Raw genomic sequence first — 19029 nt, 5'->3', positions numbered from 1 at the left:
TGAATATCAAGATACAAACACATACAGCTGTGTGGTCACCAATTCAACCAGCAATCAGACTCAAGGTCTCAACATCACTCATGACTGTCGACCATGTTCAGGTGATCTAATAATGCAGAAATTTCCCTGTTATTGGTGAAATACACTATAAGGTAACTGTCTCTATTGGTTTTGTTTTTTAGGGAAGCCATCAGGTGTAAGTGAAGAAAAGGACTCACCCTCACATCTTACAATCCTGATAAGTGTTGTTGTCTTTGGTCTTCTGATCATGGGTGCGGTGGTGATCTTCTGCATTTACATGAAATTTAGAAAAACAGACGGCAAGTGTTACCTACAGATATAGCAAATATTAAGGAAAATATTTTTAATGTGTAAAATCTTGGGCTGTCAATAGAATAAAATAGTTAATCTAGATTAATTGCATGATTTCATGAGTTAAATGACGATTAATCGCAATTTTTAATCTGTTTTAAATTTACCTTAACACTTTTCAGGTTTTTAATACTTTAATCAATATGGGTGTGGACAAATATAGATGTTTTATGCAAATTTATGTTTACACCAGCCTTGTTGAAGCATATTTTATGAAAACCTCCGACTAATTTAAACGTCAAACGTGAGTGATTCCGCCTTGTTTGCACGAATGCCGCAAATTGAGTGTTGCCGCGGCAAACGTGCAAGTTGAAAAACTTGAACTTGGGCAGTAAAACGTGCCACGTTAACCAATCAGGAGCTTGCTCTAGTAGTGATGTGATTACAGAAAGCGAGTAGAGTCGCAGAAGCCCCTCCCATGGCGCGAATTTCTTCGTGAATGACTAGAATTCACATGCAAATGAAGCGATTAAACTCAAAATGTTCAAGCGGCAAACAAGGCGCAATTTTGATGCTCAAACGCACCTGGTGTGAACCCATGGTCTCAATTTATTCAACTATGGGCTAGACCAAGGGGTCAAACAGAAATTGTGAATTGCGTTAATAAAATTAGTGGCGTTTAAAATGAATTAGCATTAATGCGTTATTAACGTGTTAATTTTGACAGCCCTAGTAAAATCTAAACATTTTTTTAAGTCAGTTTAAGTTACTTGATTGATTTACCATTGTTAATGTAGTTCCAAATTATATCTGTTTTAGGCCAGACGTCTGGAGAAGAACATATTAAGCTAAACGGTAAGATACTGTAAACCTGTATTTTTGAGTAAATAACAAAAAGCCATATTTTTGTGATTTATCACATATTGCTAAAGCTACATTTTGTTTATAATGTTGTGTATGTGTCCTGTGAGTTACTGTATCTGTTTGTTCTTCAGGTTTATGTGGTGCTGATGAAATAAAGACAGTACCAGACGGAGTAAAAAACATTACAGTACAAGCAGGAGAGGATTTCACACTGGACACTGGTGTTACAGACATACAAACAATTGATCTGATACAATGGAAGTTTGCAGAATTAGGTGACAACACTAACCCCTTCATTCCCATGGTAAAAATGAATAAAAACAGTGAAGAATTATTACTATCTGATGTTATTGAGAAATTGGGAGAAAGGTTTAATATAAACAATCAGACCGGATCTATCACCATCAAAAACAGCAAAACCACAGACACTGGACTTTATAAACTAGAAATCAACAGCAACACAAATCCCATCTGCAAGTCTTTCCTTGTTATCATCAGCGAGTAGATTTTGTAGTTTTTGTAATGTAATTGTGTTTGTATCACTACCGTGTAAACAGCACTTGCTGATATTGTTACCAGTGTTGACTAATAAAAACTGTGACTCATGACAGATAATTAACTGTTTTGATTGTTGTAGCCGTGTTTAAAATCAATAAGAGTCAAATAGTCCGGACCCACTTGTGAACTTAACAAACAACATAATGCTAACAATGCATTACAAAAAAGATCCTCCAAGTTTGGCTCGATGGACTCAACAGGTTAATATAATGGGGGGGGGGGGGGGAAATCACTGAATCCCTACATATGAAGATTGATATTTTTTCCCAAAGTTTACAAAACTAACATGGGATATAGAGACTGGTAAGACAAATTCATATAATGTAATGTAACCTGCTCCTGTTATCGGTTGTACACATGCTTGCTGTCATGTTATTTGTTGTACAAGCCTTTTTTTAAAGTCTGCTTTCTGCATTTTGATCAGTGATGATGTAGTTTGTATAAATAAAAGTTGTATAAAAAGTATAAACTTACCACATTATTTCTTGTCTGTCTCTGTAAATATGAAGACATAAAAGACTAGATTAAAAAATAAAAATGTTTAATACTGAGATCAAACATTGAGGACTCAACACTTTTACTGCTGTAAATCCTCTCAGTGTTTAATCTCTACTGTCCTCTAGTGGACAAAGATAAAAAAAATCGAAAAGTGTCAAGTGTATTTATTTAACGCTCCATGACTTGTGTCTATCTTTTTAAATTTACACATTTCACAAGACAAATTATATCTGAACTTAAACACATTTTAAATGTACACACCGTTCTTAATGTGTTGCCTCGCAAGCATCATTTGTAACCTTTTGCGTTAGCGAGTTAATTTTGTTAAATGTCAACAATGATGTTAATATCCAGCGTTGCACTTTACACAGCTGATACATAAACTAATATATAAGGATTAAAGGTTGTTTATACTATTTAAGGGCAATTCATATGTAAATACAGTACTTGCTTCAGTCCTGTCGTTTGTTTCAGTTGTCCTCTCAAGTCTCAACCTGATTGATCACGTGCTCCGTCAAACCGTCGCTCTCCCTGACTGACAGGCAATTTGACCAATAGCTGCATGCGAAGAGGGTCGGAATCTGTAGAAAATCGATGTAAACACAATAGGAAACGTGTACAATATAAATAAATACACCTCATTTTTATTATCTTATTTTATAAGAGACATTTAGGTGATCATACAGCCCTCAGTGTAGACATGTCACTTCATGCGTTGCAGCGCAGATCGTTCGAGGTATGACGTCAAAGTATCGCGAGAGGTATTCGAAAACGCAGCTTGGGTGTTTTGTGCATATTTTCTGTGGTTTATTTTGTTTAAGTTTTATTATCATCTGCTTATTTGTTTCAATCCAGAACATGAACATATTTATGATATTAACCATGCTATATTCTCAATATTTATCAATATTTTGAAAAACACGTAAATACAGTTTGCATAACATATTTTTTTTATTTTCTAAAAGAAATGTTGTAATGAGTTTTTGATTGTATATTAGCGTTTGACTTTGGTCCTGATCCTCTAAAATCCAGGCTAGATAGATCCACACTGCAAAAAAATTATTTTCAAGAAAAAAAATCTTAGTAGGCTATTTTTGTCTTGTTTTCTAATAATATCTAACAATTCTTGAATTAAGATGCCTTTTCTTGATGAGCATAAAGACACAAGAAAAGAAGTCTAATTTTGGACCAAAAATATCAAAAGTGATTTTGTGCATAAAACAAGCAAAAAAATCTGCCAATGGGGTAAGCAAATTTTTCTTGAATTTAGTGTTGGCGGATTTTTTGCTTGTTTTATGCACAAAATCACTTAAATTTTATATTTTTGGTCTAAAAACTATAGACTTATTTTCTTTGGTCATTTTGCTCATCAAGAAAAAGCATCTTAATTTAAGAATTTTTAGATATTTTTACTCAAAACAAGACAAAAATACTAAGAATTTTTATTCTTGAAAATCATTTTTAGCAGTGCAGACAAAAAGAGCAGCAGCAGTCTGTTTAAGTAGTCTGTTCATCTGAATTAGTTAAACAGAGAAAATACTGAATCTATTGCAGCATATTTCAAACATGTAAATGATATTTTTATTTTGTATATCAGGCATACAAAAAAGCAAATTAAGACAAATTAATAAAAACTAGATATAAAATGTGATGTTTTATATATAGAAATATTTTAAATGCGTTATATAATACATTTATATTGCATTCTGTTATTAAAACATCTAGACTGGGTATGAGCCTTTAGTTAAACATTTTAGCAAATGTGATTGATGAGTGAGAATCTGATGCTGATGTTTATTGTGATCTCTTCTGTTCAGCTCTTCTGGATCTGATGTCATAAATCAGAACAGCTACAGAAGCCACGCCCACCAGAGCAGAGGCAACCAATCGGATCACAGCTTTAGTAGTATCACATTCACAACCATTTAGAGAGTCTGTGGAAAGAAAAACAAAATGAAACAGAGATGAAGTGAATGAATAAACACAAACATCACCTGTGACTCACCTGAACACATCTGACAGACATCAGTGATGTTGAGATGTTGAGTTTGATTACTGATGGGATTGTTCACCACACAGCTGTAAGAATCATCCAGACACTTCAGATGAAGAGAGATGCTGCTGATGTTGAGATCAGACACACTGATGCTGGACAATAAACTGTTTCCTTTGTACCAGGACAGACTCACATCTGTCACATTTATCACATTCATCACTGAACACAAAAATGAACAATTTGAACTTAACGAAGAGTTTTGTAAACTGTTCCTGGTGATGACAGGAACGGGCAGACGAGCTGAAAAACAACAGAGTTTGTCTCATCACAAATTTGCATTGGTGTAAAAAAAAGTAAAAAGAGGATGAAGCTGACAGTGCAAATTAAATAAGTAAATCGTTACTCACCATAGACAGTAACATTGAATCTGTATGAGGTCACTTTAATGGGGTCACTGCGACTGATGCTGAGAAAGATTGTTATTTGATAAAGTCCAGTGTGTTGAGTTGTGATGTTTGTGATGGTGAGATCTCCAGTCTGATTATTCACCTGCAGTCTGTCTCTGAATCTCCCATCAAGAACATCATCATATATTGAGATCTTACTGATGTCTCTATCATTTGAAACTATTGGAATGCCATTAGGTCCAAACCTCCATAGTATCAGATGAACAGTCTGTATGTCAGTAAGGTGAGTCTGTAGATTAAGAGAATCTCCCTCCATCACTGACACTGACTTCACTTCATCACCAAACACACCTGCACACACAAATACGTTTTTTACCCAGCATGCGCTTTGATTTTGATTGCACATCCTATTTCCCATGTTCCAAAGCATGATGGTTGTGCATCAGAGTCAGCATTTTTACATATTGTTAGTTTAATTACTTAAACCCTTTTTAAATTTTATAATGTATATTCATACACATACGTTTTTATTGACAGATATTTTCTAATTTAACAAATAAGATATTTTGTTCACTTCCTCATATATTGGACTCAAATGTCATTCACCACATATAGGAAATCGTGAAGAAGTGAGCGGTTGCAGACACAGCACTATTTAAGTTTACACCTCAGCGCCCACAGGAAATTACCCTGTCGGCCACATCTGAATTCAGATAAAATGCAAATCTGCAAAAGGTAAATGAAATAAAGTTATAAAATTACAACTCACCAACCAGACGCCACTCGATCAAACAGAACAATAACATGTGAAACATTTTCTCCAGTAATCTCAGTCCAAAAATCTTAAAAGACAAACCCATTGATAAGTGCACTACTATAATGTTAAACTCAGCAAAACTATCATGTATTTTAGGAACAGGAACGTTTACTACCTAGACCAGTGGTTCTCAATCTTTTTTTGTCGCGCGCCCCCTCTTGTGTACGGTGATTCCCTTGTGCCCTTCGTGCCCCTCAAAGAAAATGTATGACATAACACATTGTAAAACTGAACATTTGAATTAACCAAAACTTGTTAAATATACAGTGTAGTGCTGCTGGTTATTAGCCTTAATTTTCTGAGGTTTAATTAAAGAGAATTCCTTATAAATTAATGCATATAAAATGTCATAAAACTGGGGGCCCCCTGGCACCATCTCAGGGCCCCCAGTTTAAGAACCACTGACTCAGACCATTGAGAGTTTAGGACTACAAGATCAAAACTCAAACTGATTACTTCTCTAAATGCAAAGGCTCAAATCTGAAGTTTCACCTGCAGCTGTCAAAAATAATGTTTAACATTTACACAACCATAAACTATGACTGAAGTGATGTTATTTTCTGTGCATGCTGAGCATAATTATCATATTAAGCAGAATTCACTTACTTAGATGTTTATTCTGAAAATATCTTCATCCATCAACAGCTACTTCCTTCTTCGCGGTTTATTTTACACCATCTGGACTTTAAGGTCCACCTGACCACAACATCCTATGGAGATGATCATCGATTTTATCATTATCAACATAATGCATGGCTCACTGACTGAGTTTCAAATATTATTTTAATTAATATTTGTTATGAAATGGTTTTTAGAGACAATTTCAACAATTAAAGGTGCAGTGTGTAATTTTTAGAAGGATCTCTTGACAGAAATGCTAAATAATATACAAAACTATATGATCAGGGGTGTATAAAGACCTTTTATAATGAACCGTTATGTTTTTATCTACGTACACAGAGGTAGCCTGGTCCAACCAGACTCTCGTACATTCATTTCATTTCTACAGAGAGTCTGGCCACGCTCCTTTGCAAAGCGTTACTTCCGTTAAGGAGGGTCCTCTGTTGAAGTTTAAATCTATTGGATCTGTCCAGACCCACTCTGAATCTGTCATAACCAATCGCTAACGTTTTATGTCACAGTCGGAAACAACCGTCCGGAAACAACAAGTCCAAATGATCAGACCAACAAAACTTTGCAAACATTGTTCTTCCTCCGGCTTTAACTTCTGTATATTCGGCAGTTTTGCAACAACGGACCGAATAGCTTTTCTCACGTCTTTCTACGCTGCCATTACTGAACTACAACTCAAACTGACGCACGACCTCAACGTCATCGTTCTTAGCCACCCACATCTGTTCGCTGATTGGACCTGCAGATTTTTGCAGGAGAAAACAAAACTCTGCAGTCCCAGATGTAGTACTGAAGCGATGGAAGACGCCATTTTGTGCCGCCACTCGACATGCAGAACACATATTTTGAAATTACGAACCACACACATGATGGAATTACATACATGTTGTGACAAACTTCGCATCGAGCGAACTCAAAAAAAAGAAGTCACCGGCCACCACTGACTGTTACCTAGAGGAATTAAAGATCAAGATGAATTAAACATTTCTTTAGGTATTATGACCGCATAAACCTTATGCTGAGTTTTCACCAACCGCGTTTCGGGTGTCAAAATCGCGTCTACCGCGCCTAGTTTGCAGCTTGAACAGTTTGAATGCATTTGCGTGTGTAGAGCGGAGTAGAAGCGTGGAAAAAGCAAGCATTTGATGCGCGTCAGAGGCAAACTCCACTTCTTGTGGGAGGGGCAAGTGCTATGCGGTTGTCTGTTTGCAAGATGGCTGATGTTGATTGTGCATTTATCAAGAGAGTTACCAGTTTGTATTAGCAGCAAGCAGGCTCCTGATTGGTTAACGCGGCGCGAAATTCCGCCAAAGTTCAAATTTTTCAACTCGGGCGTCAGCCGCAAATTCGCGTGAACCCGCAAAATGCAAAAAAGCACCATTCGCACGTACCGCGCACAACACTCAATTCGCGCCGAACCCCTCTTCCGCGCCGCGGGACCTCCTGACGCGCGTCAACCCGTCTTCACATTGACTTAACATTGAAATCACTTGTGCTTCACGCCTCTACCGCGGTTGGTGTAAACGCAGCATTAGACTTATCATTATTTTAAGTCTCTGTGTTTGATTGATAAAAAATTGTGAGACTTTTGCACCTCAGAATGAGAAAACTTTATTTCAAAAGACAGAAACAGTGATATATTTTAAAGTGATTACAGTGGTAGCATTAAAGTAAAATCTGTCACATTTACAGGAGTTTATTTACAAAATGTGTTCGGTCACTAGAGGGCGTGTCATTCATCTCTATCATGAAATTGTTGATTTGTTGATGTCTATGATCTTCTCTTCTGTTCTTCTCTTCTGGATCTGATGTCATAAATCAAAACAACAGAAGCAGCGACAGCAGCCACGCCCACCAGAGCAGAGACGACCAATCGAATCACAGCTTCAGTCGTATCACAACAGCTGGCACAATCTGAGGAAAGAGAAAAAAATATGAAACAGAGATGAAGTGAATGAATAAACACAAACATCACCTGTGACTCACCTGAACACGTCTGACAGACATCATTTATGTTGAGATGTTGAGTTTGGTTTGTGATGGTATTGTTGAATACACAGCTGTATGTGTTTGTATCCTGATATTCAACCTCCAGAGGTAGAGAGAGTCTGATGTTGAGATCAGACACACTGATGCTGGACAATAAACTGTTTCCTTTGTACCAGGACAGACTCACATCCCTCACATTCATCACTGAACACAACAGCACACATTTTGAGCTTGATGATGATGATGATGATGAAGAGACTCTACTGAAGATGACAGGAATGGGCAGACGAGCTAGTAAACATGAGTAAATGATGAGTAAAAAGGCATGTTTATTGAGAAATATAAAGTGCAAACCATTACTTACCATATGCAGTAACATTGAATTTGTTTGTGGTCACTGTACCCTTCCTCATGATGATGATGGTCAGTTCATAAAGTCCACTATGTTGAGCTGTGATGTTTGTGATGGTGAGATCTCCAGTCTGATTATTTAACTGCAGCCTGTCTATGAATCTTCCATCAAGAACATCATCATTTATTGATGTTTCATCAGCTGCTCTATTGATTGTAGCTATGCGAGTTTTAAACCACCACTGTATCTGATGATCTGTCTGTATTTCAGTAATATGAGTGTGTAGAGTAAGAGAATCTCCCTCCATCACTGACACTGACTTGACTTCAGCACCAAACACACCTGCAGACACAGATTATATCAATTTATATTTAATTTGGAAATAAAGAATCTCTAAACAAAGTACAATATTGTGACTGCATCTTTGTGTTGATGAGATCTTTAAGAGACAAAATATAAAAAGCAAAACTGCTAAATCTCTCCCAAGTTCATCAAAACAGAAACACAGACTAGGATGAGAACATTTTCAAAAACCCCAAAGCTCAAAATGTATAAAATGACTAGACAGAGCAGACATTCCTATTTATAAAGATACCGGGATTGTAAAAATCCTTATGATATTTTTAATATTAGAAATCAGAGGGAAATTTTTATTATGGATGTCTATGGAATGTGTGTGACCGAAAAAGCTGCTTATTCACATTCTTTTGCTTGTAACTTTATCATTTTATCAGATATTATTTGCATGAAATTTGAATAGAATGTAGAATTTTGTTAGTTCTTTCAAATTAAATTAAGTACAAAGAAAATCAAACAGGCTCACCAAAAAGCGTACAAATGACACTTAGTGTGATTATCGTGCAATAGATTCGCCAAATTTCGCTTTTGCGTGCATATGATACGCCAGTCCTTCCTGTTCACTTATATGATGAATAGTTTCGTGTCGTTTTATTTATTGGTTTCTTGTTTTCTGTTTGTTTTTTACCATTGTCGCTTGGGTTTTGGGTTAAAACTACTTTTTGTAACATAAAATGACATCCTAACCCAAACCCCGAGCGACCAATGATTTAAAAATAGACAAAACATGGAGAAACTATATTAAATTACATCCTAAAGCAAAACCCAAATCTAACCCTAAACCCAAGCGAAAATGGTTTAAAAACTAGAAAACAAATGAGAAACATATAAACGACACGAAGCGATTCGCCATATAAGTGAACAGGAAGGACTGGCGTATACCCACTGCGCAATGTGAGGTCGGAGTGACGTTTTTTCATGTAATTTTGGACGTCCAAATCCGGTCCATTGAAGGGGTTGTTTTGTAACCCGTCTTTTATCTTTTGTCTATAAAGCCTTCTGCACTGCATGTCCAAAAAATTACCTAGTTCAAACGTCAAATGTTGCCCGTAAATATGACGTCCAAATGACGTCCAGAAAATTACCCAGTTCAAACGTCAAATGTTGCCCGTAAATATGACGTCCAAATGACGTCCAGAAAATTACCCAGTTTAAACGTCAAATGTTGCCCGTAAATATGACGTCCAAATGACGTCCAGAAAATTACCCAGTTTAAACGTCAAATGTTGCCCGTAAATATGATGTCCAAATGACGTCCAGAAAATTACCCAGTTTAAACGTCAAATGTTGCCCGTAAATATGACGTCCAAATGACGTCCAGAAAATTACCCAGTTTAAACGTCAAATGTTGCCCGTAAATATGACGTCCAAATGACGTCCAGAAAATTACCCAGTTCAAACGTCAAATGTTGCCCGTAAATATGACGTCCAAATGACGTCCAGAAAATTACCCAGTTCAAACGTCAAATGTTGCCCGTAAATATGACGTACACATGCACGTCCAAAAAATTACCCAGTTCAAACGTCAAATGTTGCCCGTATATATGACGTCAAAGTAGGGTCGTGGTTGGATGCCCAAATAGTGGACCTAGTTTGGACGTCGAATAGATGTCCAGAATTGGTCATGGACTGACGGATCCAATATAGACACGGTCTATCCGATGTCCAATGTTTAGTGGGTATGCACGCAAAAGCGGAATTTGGCGTATCTATAGCACGATAATCACACTGCGTGTCATTTGTACGCTTTTTGACATAAAAAATGATTTACCCCTTTTTATTTTCGTGTTACTTTTTATTATGTAATTTATCTTCTAAAATTTGTGCGCCTTGCTTTTTTTGTACCATGTAACAAATATGAATGCCATGTACATTTGTTCATAAATAAAGTAAAAAAAAAGGTCACACAAATTTTCAAACAATTGTTGTGAACTAAAAACACATGCCAGTTGAAAGCTCAAAATATCAAAGCTTCTGGTGGTCGGACTTTATTGTCGTATTTAGTAAAAACAGATTCTTCGATCCAGAAATTTGACGCGTGTGCCGCGATGTCAGCATTGCTACACAGACTCATGCTACATGATACTTTTATTGAAGTACACTGAATACCAAACGTGTAATAAGCAAATCAATTGAAGTCATTAAAACACATTTATAACTCACCAATCAGACGGCACATGAATAAACAATACAGAAATGCGTGAGACATTTTCTTGAACTGTTCCTCAAACTCCTAAGCCTTTAAAATCTGATGAGTCTGACAAATAAACGGATAAGTGCTCTTCTGTAGTGATGTTAAACTTAGCAAGAACAACATCTGTCTGTATTAAAGCACACTTTCTGTCCAGTTTTCTTCAACGCATGAACTACACACACTTTAGTAAGAGGAAGGAACAAGACGCTACTGCTGAGAAACATTTATTACAACATTAGCCTGTGCGTCGTTCTACGAAAATGGCAATTTTTCTGTCCCTATTGCTTTTAAATTTACACTTGAAAAACACTTTAGAGTTCATTTTTTATATTTTAAAATGAAACTACACTGAAAAAAATGATACATTGAATTTAATCAATTTTGTGGTTGCAATCAATTTATTCAAGCTACATTCAAACAAAAGTTTTATAGTTATTTTACGTTACTAATATTTTTTGTTTAAATGTAGCTTAAATAAATTGATTGCAACCACTTACCTTAAAAAAATTGATTAAATTCAATGAATCATGTTTTTCAGTGTATATGTTATTTGAACATTTACTCCTTCTTGAGCCATCAATGTAGCAATATTAGATTTTTATTAATTAATTAGAATTCCGAGCACCACAGAAGTGCTTGTCCCCACAGTCATGACCGAGGGAAAATGCTTTATTTTTAGATCAAAACAGTGTTTTCTTTGATTTAAAATACAATAATGTGTCAACCTATCAAATATATGATGTAAATTACATTAAAAAACAAAATGCTAAATAAATATTATAAAATATATAATGAAAGTAATGGTCCTCTGGAGTTGTGTAACTGGTGTTACCGTTTAACAAAAAGCTCTTATTTTTAAACAAAAATCACACTGATGACATCACTTGACTTCCTTCTTTCAATTTCCAGGATATCTATGAAGAGAAGGTCATGGTAAGTCCACTGTCTCTTTTCACTTATCAGAAATTTTCTCATTTATCTCATGATTTCATATGAAGTTTTAGTCACTGGTATGACCTCCTTTTTTGGGAATTGCAAAAAACCAGAATACAAATGGATTAAACTACTTAATATAGTGAGTAAGAAAAAAGCACCCGGCCTAAGATCATTAATAATTTTAGTACCACGGCATTTAGGGATGGGTGCATAAGTGCCTTTTAAGTAAGGTGTTGGTTTTGAGTTTTCACAGACAACGACTCGGTTAGTTAACACAGCATGTATGAAAGCAGCTTGCATAAACAAGACTGGACGAAGAGTGTGTGTGATCTGTATAAATAGTTATGTGGAATGGTGACCGCAATTAAAAACCAACATAAAAAATGTGTAAGCAAACTATAAGGACACTGCATTTTGCCAGCATGGGTCACATATGTGCGCTTTAAGTTTGGTGTTTGTTTTGAGTTATACTGTTTGTAATGTGTAAGCAACCTAAAAGTGCTGAATGTTTCTAAAAAGAAACGCATACATATAGATCATTTTCTAACCTTTTCTCTACTCCCTTAAAGGGGACATTTCATAAGACTTTTTTAAGATGTCAAATAAATCTTTGGTGTCCCCAGAATGCATATGTGAAGTTTAAGCTTAAAATATCATATAGATAATTTATTATAACATATGTTAAGATTGCCGCTTTGAAAAATGTGCTGCTTTCGGTGTGTCCTTTTAAATGCAAATGAGCTGATCTCTGCACTAAATGGCAGGGCCGTGGTTGGATAGTGCAGATTAAGGGGTGGTATTATCCCCTTCTGACATCACAAGGGGAGCCAAATTATTTAAATTAGCTATTTTTTCACATGCTTGCAGAAAATGGTTTACCAAACTAAGTTACTGGATTGATCTTTTTCACATTTTCTAGGTTTATGAAAGCACTGGGGACTCAATTATAGCACTTCAACTTTAAGATTTTCATGATATGTGCCCTTTAATAAAATAAAACACTCAAGAGAACAAGTTTATTACTCTTAAACGTACAGTATTCATGATACCCAAATAACTAATATAAAGAAAATATATTTAATCAAAAGATCCAGTCAATAAAGATCCATCTGTCATGTAAATGATATGTGCTTAACCAAGGACAGGATGATAAAAGATAAAGAATTTAATTTACATGAAGCTTAACATTCTTAGTTTTGTGCTTTAAATTTAGGCCACACATAAACCCAAACACCAAATACATTGTAAGATACACAAATATCTTAACTTCATTATTAAAAGTTTAGTATTAAAGAATTTAAATATTTCATGTTAAACTATATCATATTTAATTGAATCCATATAGAACCGACAAATGCGACTATCCTCCTCCCTTATTTATGAGAAAAATTATATTATTATTGTCACTTAACAACATTCATAAAGAGACAGAAGATGAAATAAATGATGGAGAATGTGAGGGAAACGGGATATGGGTGAAGACGTAGTGAGCTTCCAGTCAAGCTACTAGGAGTTAAAGTGGGATCCGTAGTGGAACTACTAGAAGAAGTGGCACCAGAAATAGAAGTAGTGGGATCAGAAGTTGAAGTAGTGGGATTAGGAATAGAAGTTGTGGGATCAGGAGTAGAAGATGAAGTGGGAGCAGGAGTAGAAGTGGGAGCAGGAGTAGGCTCAGGAAAAGCAACAAATCCAGGCGGGTTACTGCCTATCTGAGTGTTGATCCATTGCTGATATTGAGACACTCTGGTGAACACAACTGGCCTGCCAAGGACCTCATCTTGAGCATCATTAGTGTTTATAAAAATCGTAATTCCAAACTGAATCCACAGAGAGTCCTGCTGAATGACCAATGCCCCTCCAAAATCACCCTGCAAAGACAAATAACTCTACAATTAAACTATCAATACTGTTACAGACATTTGCTTGAACTATAGATGAAGAAAATGTGATTTCTGCAAAACTCAGACATCAATATTATAAAATGAGGCTAGCATGTTTTAACAAGATGCTAGGGTATCCAATAGGGATGGGCATAATTAATCGACGATCGATAATTGATTGTTAAGAATTTCGTCGATAACGTTAATTTATATCAATTAATCGAATGCATTTTTTTTTATCTAACTCCTGTTTCACAAATACTCAGTATGCAGTGCGTTTGCGTATGTGTGCGGCGAATCCATCAAGCACCCGTTGCAGTGCGCTGCTGACCGCTTATTCTGCATATAAAACGTTCATGTGATTGACAGTTTCTGTGAACACTTTTCCGCATAAACAATAGAACAAAGCATCATTTTTTTTCACAAAACAATATATTTTAGATATTATTTGACAGACTAGTAAGTGTGGATTAAGGACCCACTGAGCAAAGCGTCTTAAAAAGACGTCATTTCGACGTCCCATGAGGAGCCAGAATGAAAGTTTTTATGACGTCTTTTTATGACCTGTTCTGAACATCCAAGATTGATGTCAAGGGGACCTCCACGCAAAGTAAAACTATTTAAAATGTGGCCTATTTAGACATTATATGTGTATATATAATCTTTATATATGAATAAATGTTAAAAAAATTTTGCTTATAGATAATTCCCAAATATACCAGTTCCACCTTAACTGTCTGCGTCTGCAATCTTGCTCTCTCTCTCTCTCTCTCTCTCTCTCTCTCTCTCTCTCTCTCTCTCTCTCTCTCTCTCTCTTTCTTTCTCTCTCTCTCTCTCTCTCTCTCTCTCTCTCTATTGTTCAATAATTGAAGTGAAGTGACGTGAACTTCACTCTCCCTCCCACACTTGCTCTCGCTGGATAATTGTTACATGTACATTCTCTAAAACAATGTCATCACCATTACAAACAGTTGTTTTAACAAATCATTGTTTTGAAGTAGGACCATACTGACTTAACAAACCAAATTCACTCTATTTTTTGTCATTTCTACCTGCTCGTTTTTGAGAATTTACAAGATTCTGATGTTTTATTGAACATGTTTTGTCACCATCATGGTGATCAGTGTTTCCTTTAGTTGGGTAGTTTGACTCTTTGTTTTTATATTGTAGTGTGTGTGCTTGATGATGGTGTTTTAAAACACGTTATTATTGCACCAAGTGTTTGTTACCAATGCAACTTACTTGTGGCTTCACATTAATTACAATGATGGTCAGAAGTGATGATATAATATAACATAACTGAACTAACAACACAGATAAGGCATCATAAATTTAGTTTAGAAGTAAACCTCTATCTCAGTTTTGTTTGGAGCTGCAATGAACATACTTCGGTGCATACTGCTGCCTACTGTAACTGAAAATGAAAACTCGTGGCTGTAATCAAAAATCTAAAGTGTAGATTCTTTTTGACACAGATGCAGACATCAAGAATCAGCTCATGAATCACAATGATGGTGAGTTTTCTAAATGATGCAATGCATTGCACCAGCGTATTATAAAACTCATGAGTCCAGAGAGTGTCACCACTGTTGTGATTCATGGGCTGATTCTTGATGTCTGCATATGTGACAATGAAATCTGGACTTTTAATTGTATATAAGCGCTTCCCAGTGGTGGTATGAACCTAAATAATAAGTTGGATGTGACACCTCAAATCAACTGAGAAATTGAGACAATACTACATGGTTTAAAAAATGAATTTACAGACTTTACATATGTGGTATTACTCTTGGTAAACTTCGAATGAAGTTGTAAGATCCACATGTGAGTTTTGTTTATAACAAATTTTCTTTGCAGCAAATAACATGCTTTAGCAAATATTCTTATAAAGACCAAACACTACTATAAAAAGTCAAAGAGTCAAACTACCCAACTAAAGGAATCACTGATCGTCATTATGGTGACAAAACATTTTCAATAAAATGTCAGCATATACATCTCTGTTAATTAAAGAGAGAGAGAGAGAGAGAGAGAGAGAGAGAGAGAGAGAGAGAGAGAGAGAGAGAGAGAGAAAGAGAGAAAGAGAGAGCATTTAAGGTGGAACTTTATCTTTGAGCAGTGCTATGTTTTTGAACATTCATTCATATATAAAGATTACATTATTTTGTCAGCTTAACAAAATTTTTCTACAAAAATACACGTGATGTTTATGTTTTTTGACTCAGAACTCATAGACCACATTTGTATAAAATGTTTTTGTATTGATTTCCCGAACCCCTTTTGGACGTCTACCTGACGTCCAAGAGGGGTCATAGTCAGACGGCCAGATACTGTACCAGATCTGCACGTTGTATAGACATACAGATAAGGGCCTGGACCAACCGACCTAATATAGACATGATCTGCACGTCGGGGAGACGTCTCATGTTTGGTGGGGATGTTTAAAATCTCTAGCCTGGTGGTCAGGATCTGAATGGATCAAATCAGCAGTTTTGCAATGCTTTATTTATCTCCACATATATCATAAATAAAAATAAGCAGAGTAACTTTGCAAGTCTACCCTTCCACATTATATATTTCCTACGTATATGATTTCCAAATAATAAACGAGAGTATTCAACGACAAAAAGCGTCTCATATGGAAATAAATCCTCACAATATTATTATTTCTCAAAACTTTATGACAAAAATAAGCAACTGTATTCCTACAGTTATTCAAAGATGCAGACATTATTCCGCATTTATTTGAATATTATATAAAAGTATTCATTTAACGGCACGTTTCATATGGCAAATAAATATCCTCACATTAACATAACAGCATAATGAAATGAATAAACAGACAATGAAACAGGATTGAAATATAAATTGTATTATTATTACCCGAAAAAAGCAATATTGCTAAAATAATCTCTGAGGTAAATGCGTCAAAAACGCTGTTACCCGCACAATAAGTCTAAATGAGCAATAACAGTGAAAAAAGCATTATTAGGCCATGTCTCAAAACTTTATATGACAAAAATATATTTAAAAGAAATGTATACTTACAGTTATTCAAAGATGCACACATTATTCCATATTACTCCCGTTTATGAGCAAGTTTGTCTCTGGCCTCGCTCTGTTATGTAATAGATTGACAGGTGCGCATCTCCGTCTTTCAAACATATATAATTTTGTAATTACTACCTTAGGAAAATTAGCCATGATTTTATCATTGTGAAAATGTTTTTTTTTTTGCAGATTAAAAACGATTTGTATTTCCGCAATTTTACTACAAATACCATGGTTATGGTATATTGTGGAGTTGGAGACCATAGTAAATTTGTGTCTACTGTTGTTTTACAACAAATATAAACTAAAAGACTATGTTAGTATAATTAAACGATGGTGAAAGGGGCTCACAAAACGCACGCTGTTTTACACATACTCTGTATGCGGAATAAGCCAAGTTAGTGCTGAGGTACCTCCCGGTCAGTCTCCTCGGAGCGGCTGTTTTCGGCGGCGGCTGGACTGACGGTCACCATGGGTTGCGGTCGCGTCTGACCCCAAAACACGCTTTTATTTCTCAAAAAAAAAAAAAAATCATTAGACTGGTGCAGAAGTTTTATGCGAGTTACTAAAAATAGTTATTTTTCACGAGGCTTTAATGCCTAATTTGTTATAGCCTAATGTTAGGAAGGCTAATATCTTGCACTTTCTTCTGGCTTGAATAATTTTGAGTTACATTTTGACAAAACCTTTCAGATCTAAGTATTATGTTTTTTGTTTAATTTAATGTTAAACATAAATCTGTTTTTTTTTTTTTTTTTTTATTTTGGAACTAATGAGGTCTCTGTTTAAGAGCGCTGGCTCGCAGCTGCAGGTTCCGCTGCTTTAGAGCACCCACATGCACGCACATATATGTTTGAAACATAGTTTAACTGTCTGCCACAAGTTGATCTTGTAATAAAGGTCTCATCGAGGAAAAACACGCTGTATATTTGTATTCATTGCATTTTTTAAGTATAAAAGTTAAATAACAAATTTTATTATAAAAATATTAATGATTAATCGATAGTCGATCGTTAATTCTCCCGACGATCGACAAAGAAAACTTAATCGATTGCCAATCCCTAGTATCCAATCAGGAGATATATACTGAGACTACAAGCTAGCTAAAGCTGGCAAATTGAGTATATTCGCATCTGAATTTCACACGCGAATAGTAAGAATTTTCATGCGCGCATTCCACGCCCAAATAACTCAAAAACATTGTAATCGTCCAACTACACAATTTATTCGCTTAAAAATGCAAACGACACCTTCACGCGCGACTTCCAAACGTGAATGACACAAGTTAACTCTAAACGTTCAATCATCCAACTACGCAATTAATTCACTTAAAGACACAGACGACACCTTCACGCACGATTTTTACACGTGAATTACATGAGTTAACTCTAAACGTTCAATCATCCAACTACGCAATTAATTCACTTAAAGATGCTGACGACACCTTCACGCACGATTTTTACACGTGAATGACACGAGTTAACTCAAAACGTTCAATAGTTCAACTACGCAATTTATTCGCTTAAAGACACACCTTCAGACAACACTTTCACGCATGAATGACACGTGTTAACTCAAAATGTTCAATCATCCAACTATGCAATTAATTCACTTAAAAACGCAGACGACACACGACTTTCACACGTTAATGACACAATATTCAATTGTCCAGCTACACAATTTATTCGCATAAAGACGCAGATGACACCTTCACGTGTGAAAGTCGCGTGTGAGTTAACAAGTTAACTCAAAATGTTTAATCGTCCAACTACGCGATTTATTTGCTTTAGCAGTAAGGTGTTTCATTCTGTTGTAAATGTCTACAATCTGATTGCTAGGCATCGCTAATGTCGCAACTAGATGAAACGCCCCAGTACCAAGCTAAGACACCTAGCGATCCCTAGCAACCAGATTGTCGACCTTTACAGCAGAATGAAACTCCTTACTGTGCATTCACATCAGACGTGAATGAAGCGAATAAATTGCGTAGTTGTATGATTGAACATTTTGATTTAACTCGCGTTAAAGCCAATTTTTACGTGTTAAACCTTAGAAGCTATATGCTAGCTGATTGGTTTGATGCAAGCGCCACAAGGTATAATGCCAAATCTCTTGTGGATTGTTGATGCCGTGCATTTGTAGATTTCAGTTTAAAGACTAAGATTGAGACTGTGATCTTAGCTCT

At 35.7% G+C, this 19029-nt stretch overlaps 3 protein-coding genes across 3 annotated transcripts in view; all 3 read right to left on the bottom strand.

Annotated features, from left to right (window-relative positions):
- The window catches only part of LOC129453127 (SLAM family member 5), a 42575-nt gene extending 42132 nt beyond the window's left edge, over window positions 1-443 (bottom strand). Inside the window, exon 1 of the mRNA XM_073861373.1 lies at window positions 219-443. Coding sequence (XP_073717474.1) covers window positions 219-294 — 76 coding nt within the window. The 5' untranslated portion in view covers window positions 295-443. The remainder of the gene's footprint in view (window positions 1-218) is intronic.
- A 3583-nt stretch (window positions 444-4026) lies between these two features.
- LOC129453123 (SLAM family member 9-like) lies at window positions 4027-6013 on the bottom strand. The gene is made up of 4 exons (XM_055217180.2): window positions 5405-6013; window positions 4636-4986; window positions 4238-4528; window positions 4027-4166 (listed from the first exon to the last, which is right to left on the bottom strand). The coding sequence occupies exons 1-4, from the start codon at window positions 5493-5495 to the stop codon at window positions 4027-4029; spliced, it is 873 nt and encodes a 290-aa protein (XP_055073155.2). The 5' UTR covers window positions 5496-6013.
- A 1843-nt stretch (window positions 6014-7856) lies between these two features.
- Window positions 7857-11201, bottom strand: LOC129452637 (SLAM family member 5-like). The gene is made up of 4 exons (XM_073861776.1): window positions 10947-11201; window positions 8439-8768; window positions 8072-8365; window positions 7857-7999 (listed from the first exon to the last, which is right to left on the bottom strand). The coding sequence occupies exons 1-4, from the start codon at window positions 10990-10992 to the stop codon at window positions 7857-7859; spliced, it is 813 nt and encodes a 270-aa protein (XP_073717877.1). The 5' UTR covers window positions 10993-11201.
- Between the last annotated feature and the right edge of the window lie 7828 nt (window positions 11202-19029).

This window comes from Misgurnus anguillicaudatus, chromosome 23 (genome assembly GCF_027580225.2).
Source record: "Misgurnus anguillicaudatus chromosome 23, ASM2758022v2, whole genome shotgun sequence".
Lineage (NCBI taxonomy): Eukaryota > Metazoa > Chordata > Actinopteri > Cypriniformes > Cobitidae > Misgurnus > Misgurnus anguillicaudatus.
Note: the sequence above shows the minus strand (reverse complement) of the source record. Positions and strands in the feature narration are given on the sequence as shown.

What these genes read in the sequence shown, in the direction of transcription:
- LOC129452637 (XM_073861776.1), bottom strand. Translation starts at nt 10,992, where the DNA reads ATGTCTCACGCATTTCTGTATTGTTTATTCATGTGCCGTCTGATTG. An exon ending in ATTCAATGTTACTGCATATG is followed by an intron (nt 8,366 to 8,438) that starts GTAAGTAATGGT and finishes CATGTTTACTAG; the next exon opens with CTCGTCTGCCCATTCCTGTC. An exon ending in TGTCTGTCAGACGTGTTCAG is followed by an intron (nt 8,000 to 8,071) that starts GTGAGTCACAGG and finishes CTCTTTCCTCAG; the next exon opens with ATTGTGCCAGCTGTTGTGAT.
- LOC129453123 (XM_055217180.2), bottom strand. Translation starts at nt 5,495, where the DNA reads ATGGGTTTGTCTTTTAAGATTTTTGGACTGAGATTACTGGAGAAAATG. An exon ending in ATTCAATGTTACTGTCTATG is followed by an intron (nt 4,529 to 4,635) that starts GTGAGTAACGAT and finishes GTTGTTTTTCAG; the next exon opens with CTCGTCTGCCCGTTCCTGTC. An exon ending in TGTCTGTCAGATGTGTTCAG is followed by an intron (nt 4,167 to 4,237) that starts GTGAGTCACAGG and finishes TTCTTTCCACAG; the next exon opens with ACTCTCTAAATGGTTGTGAA.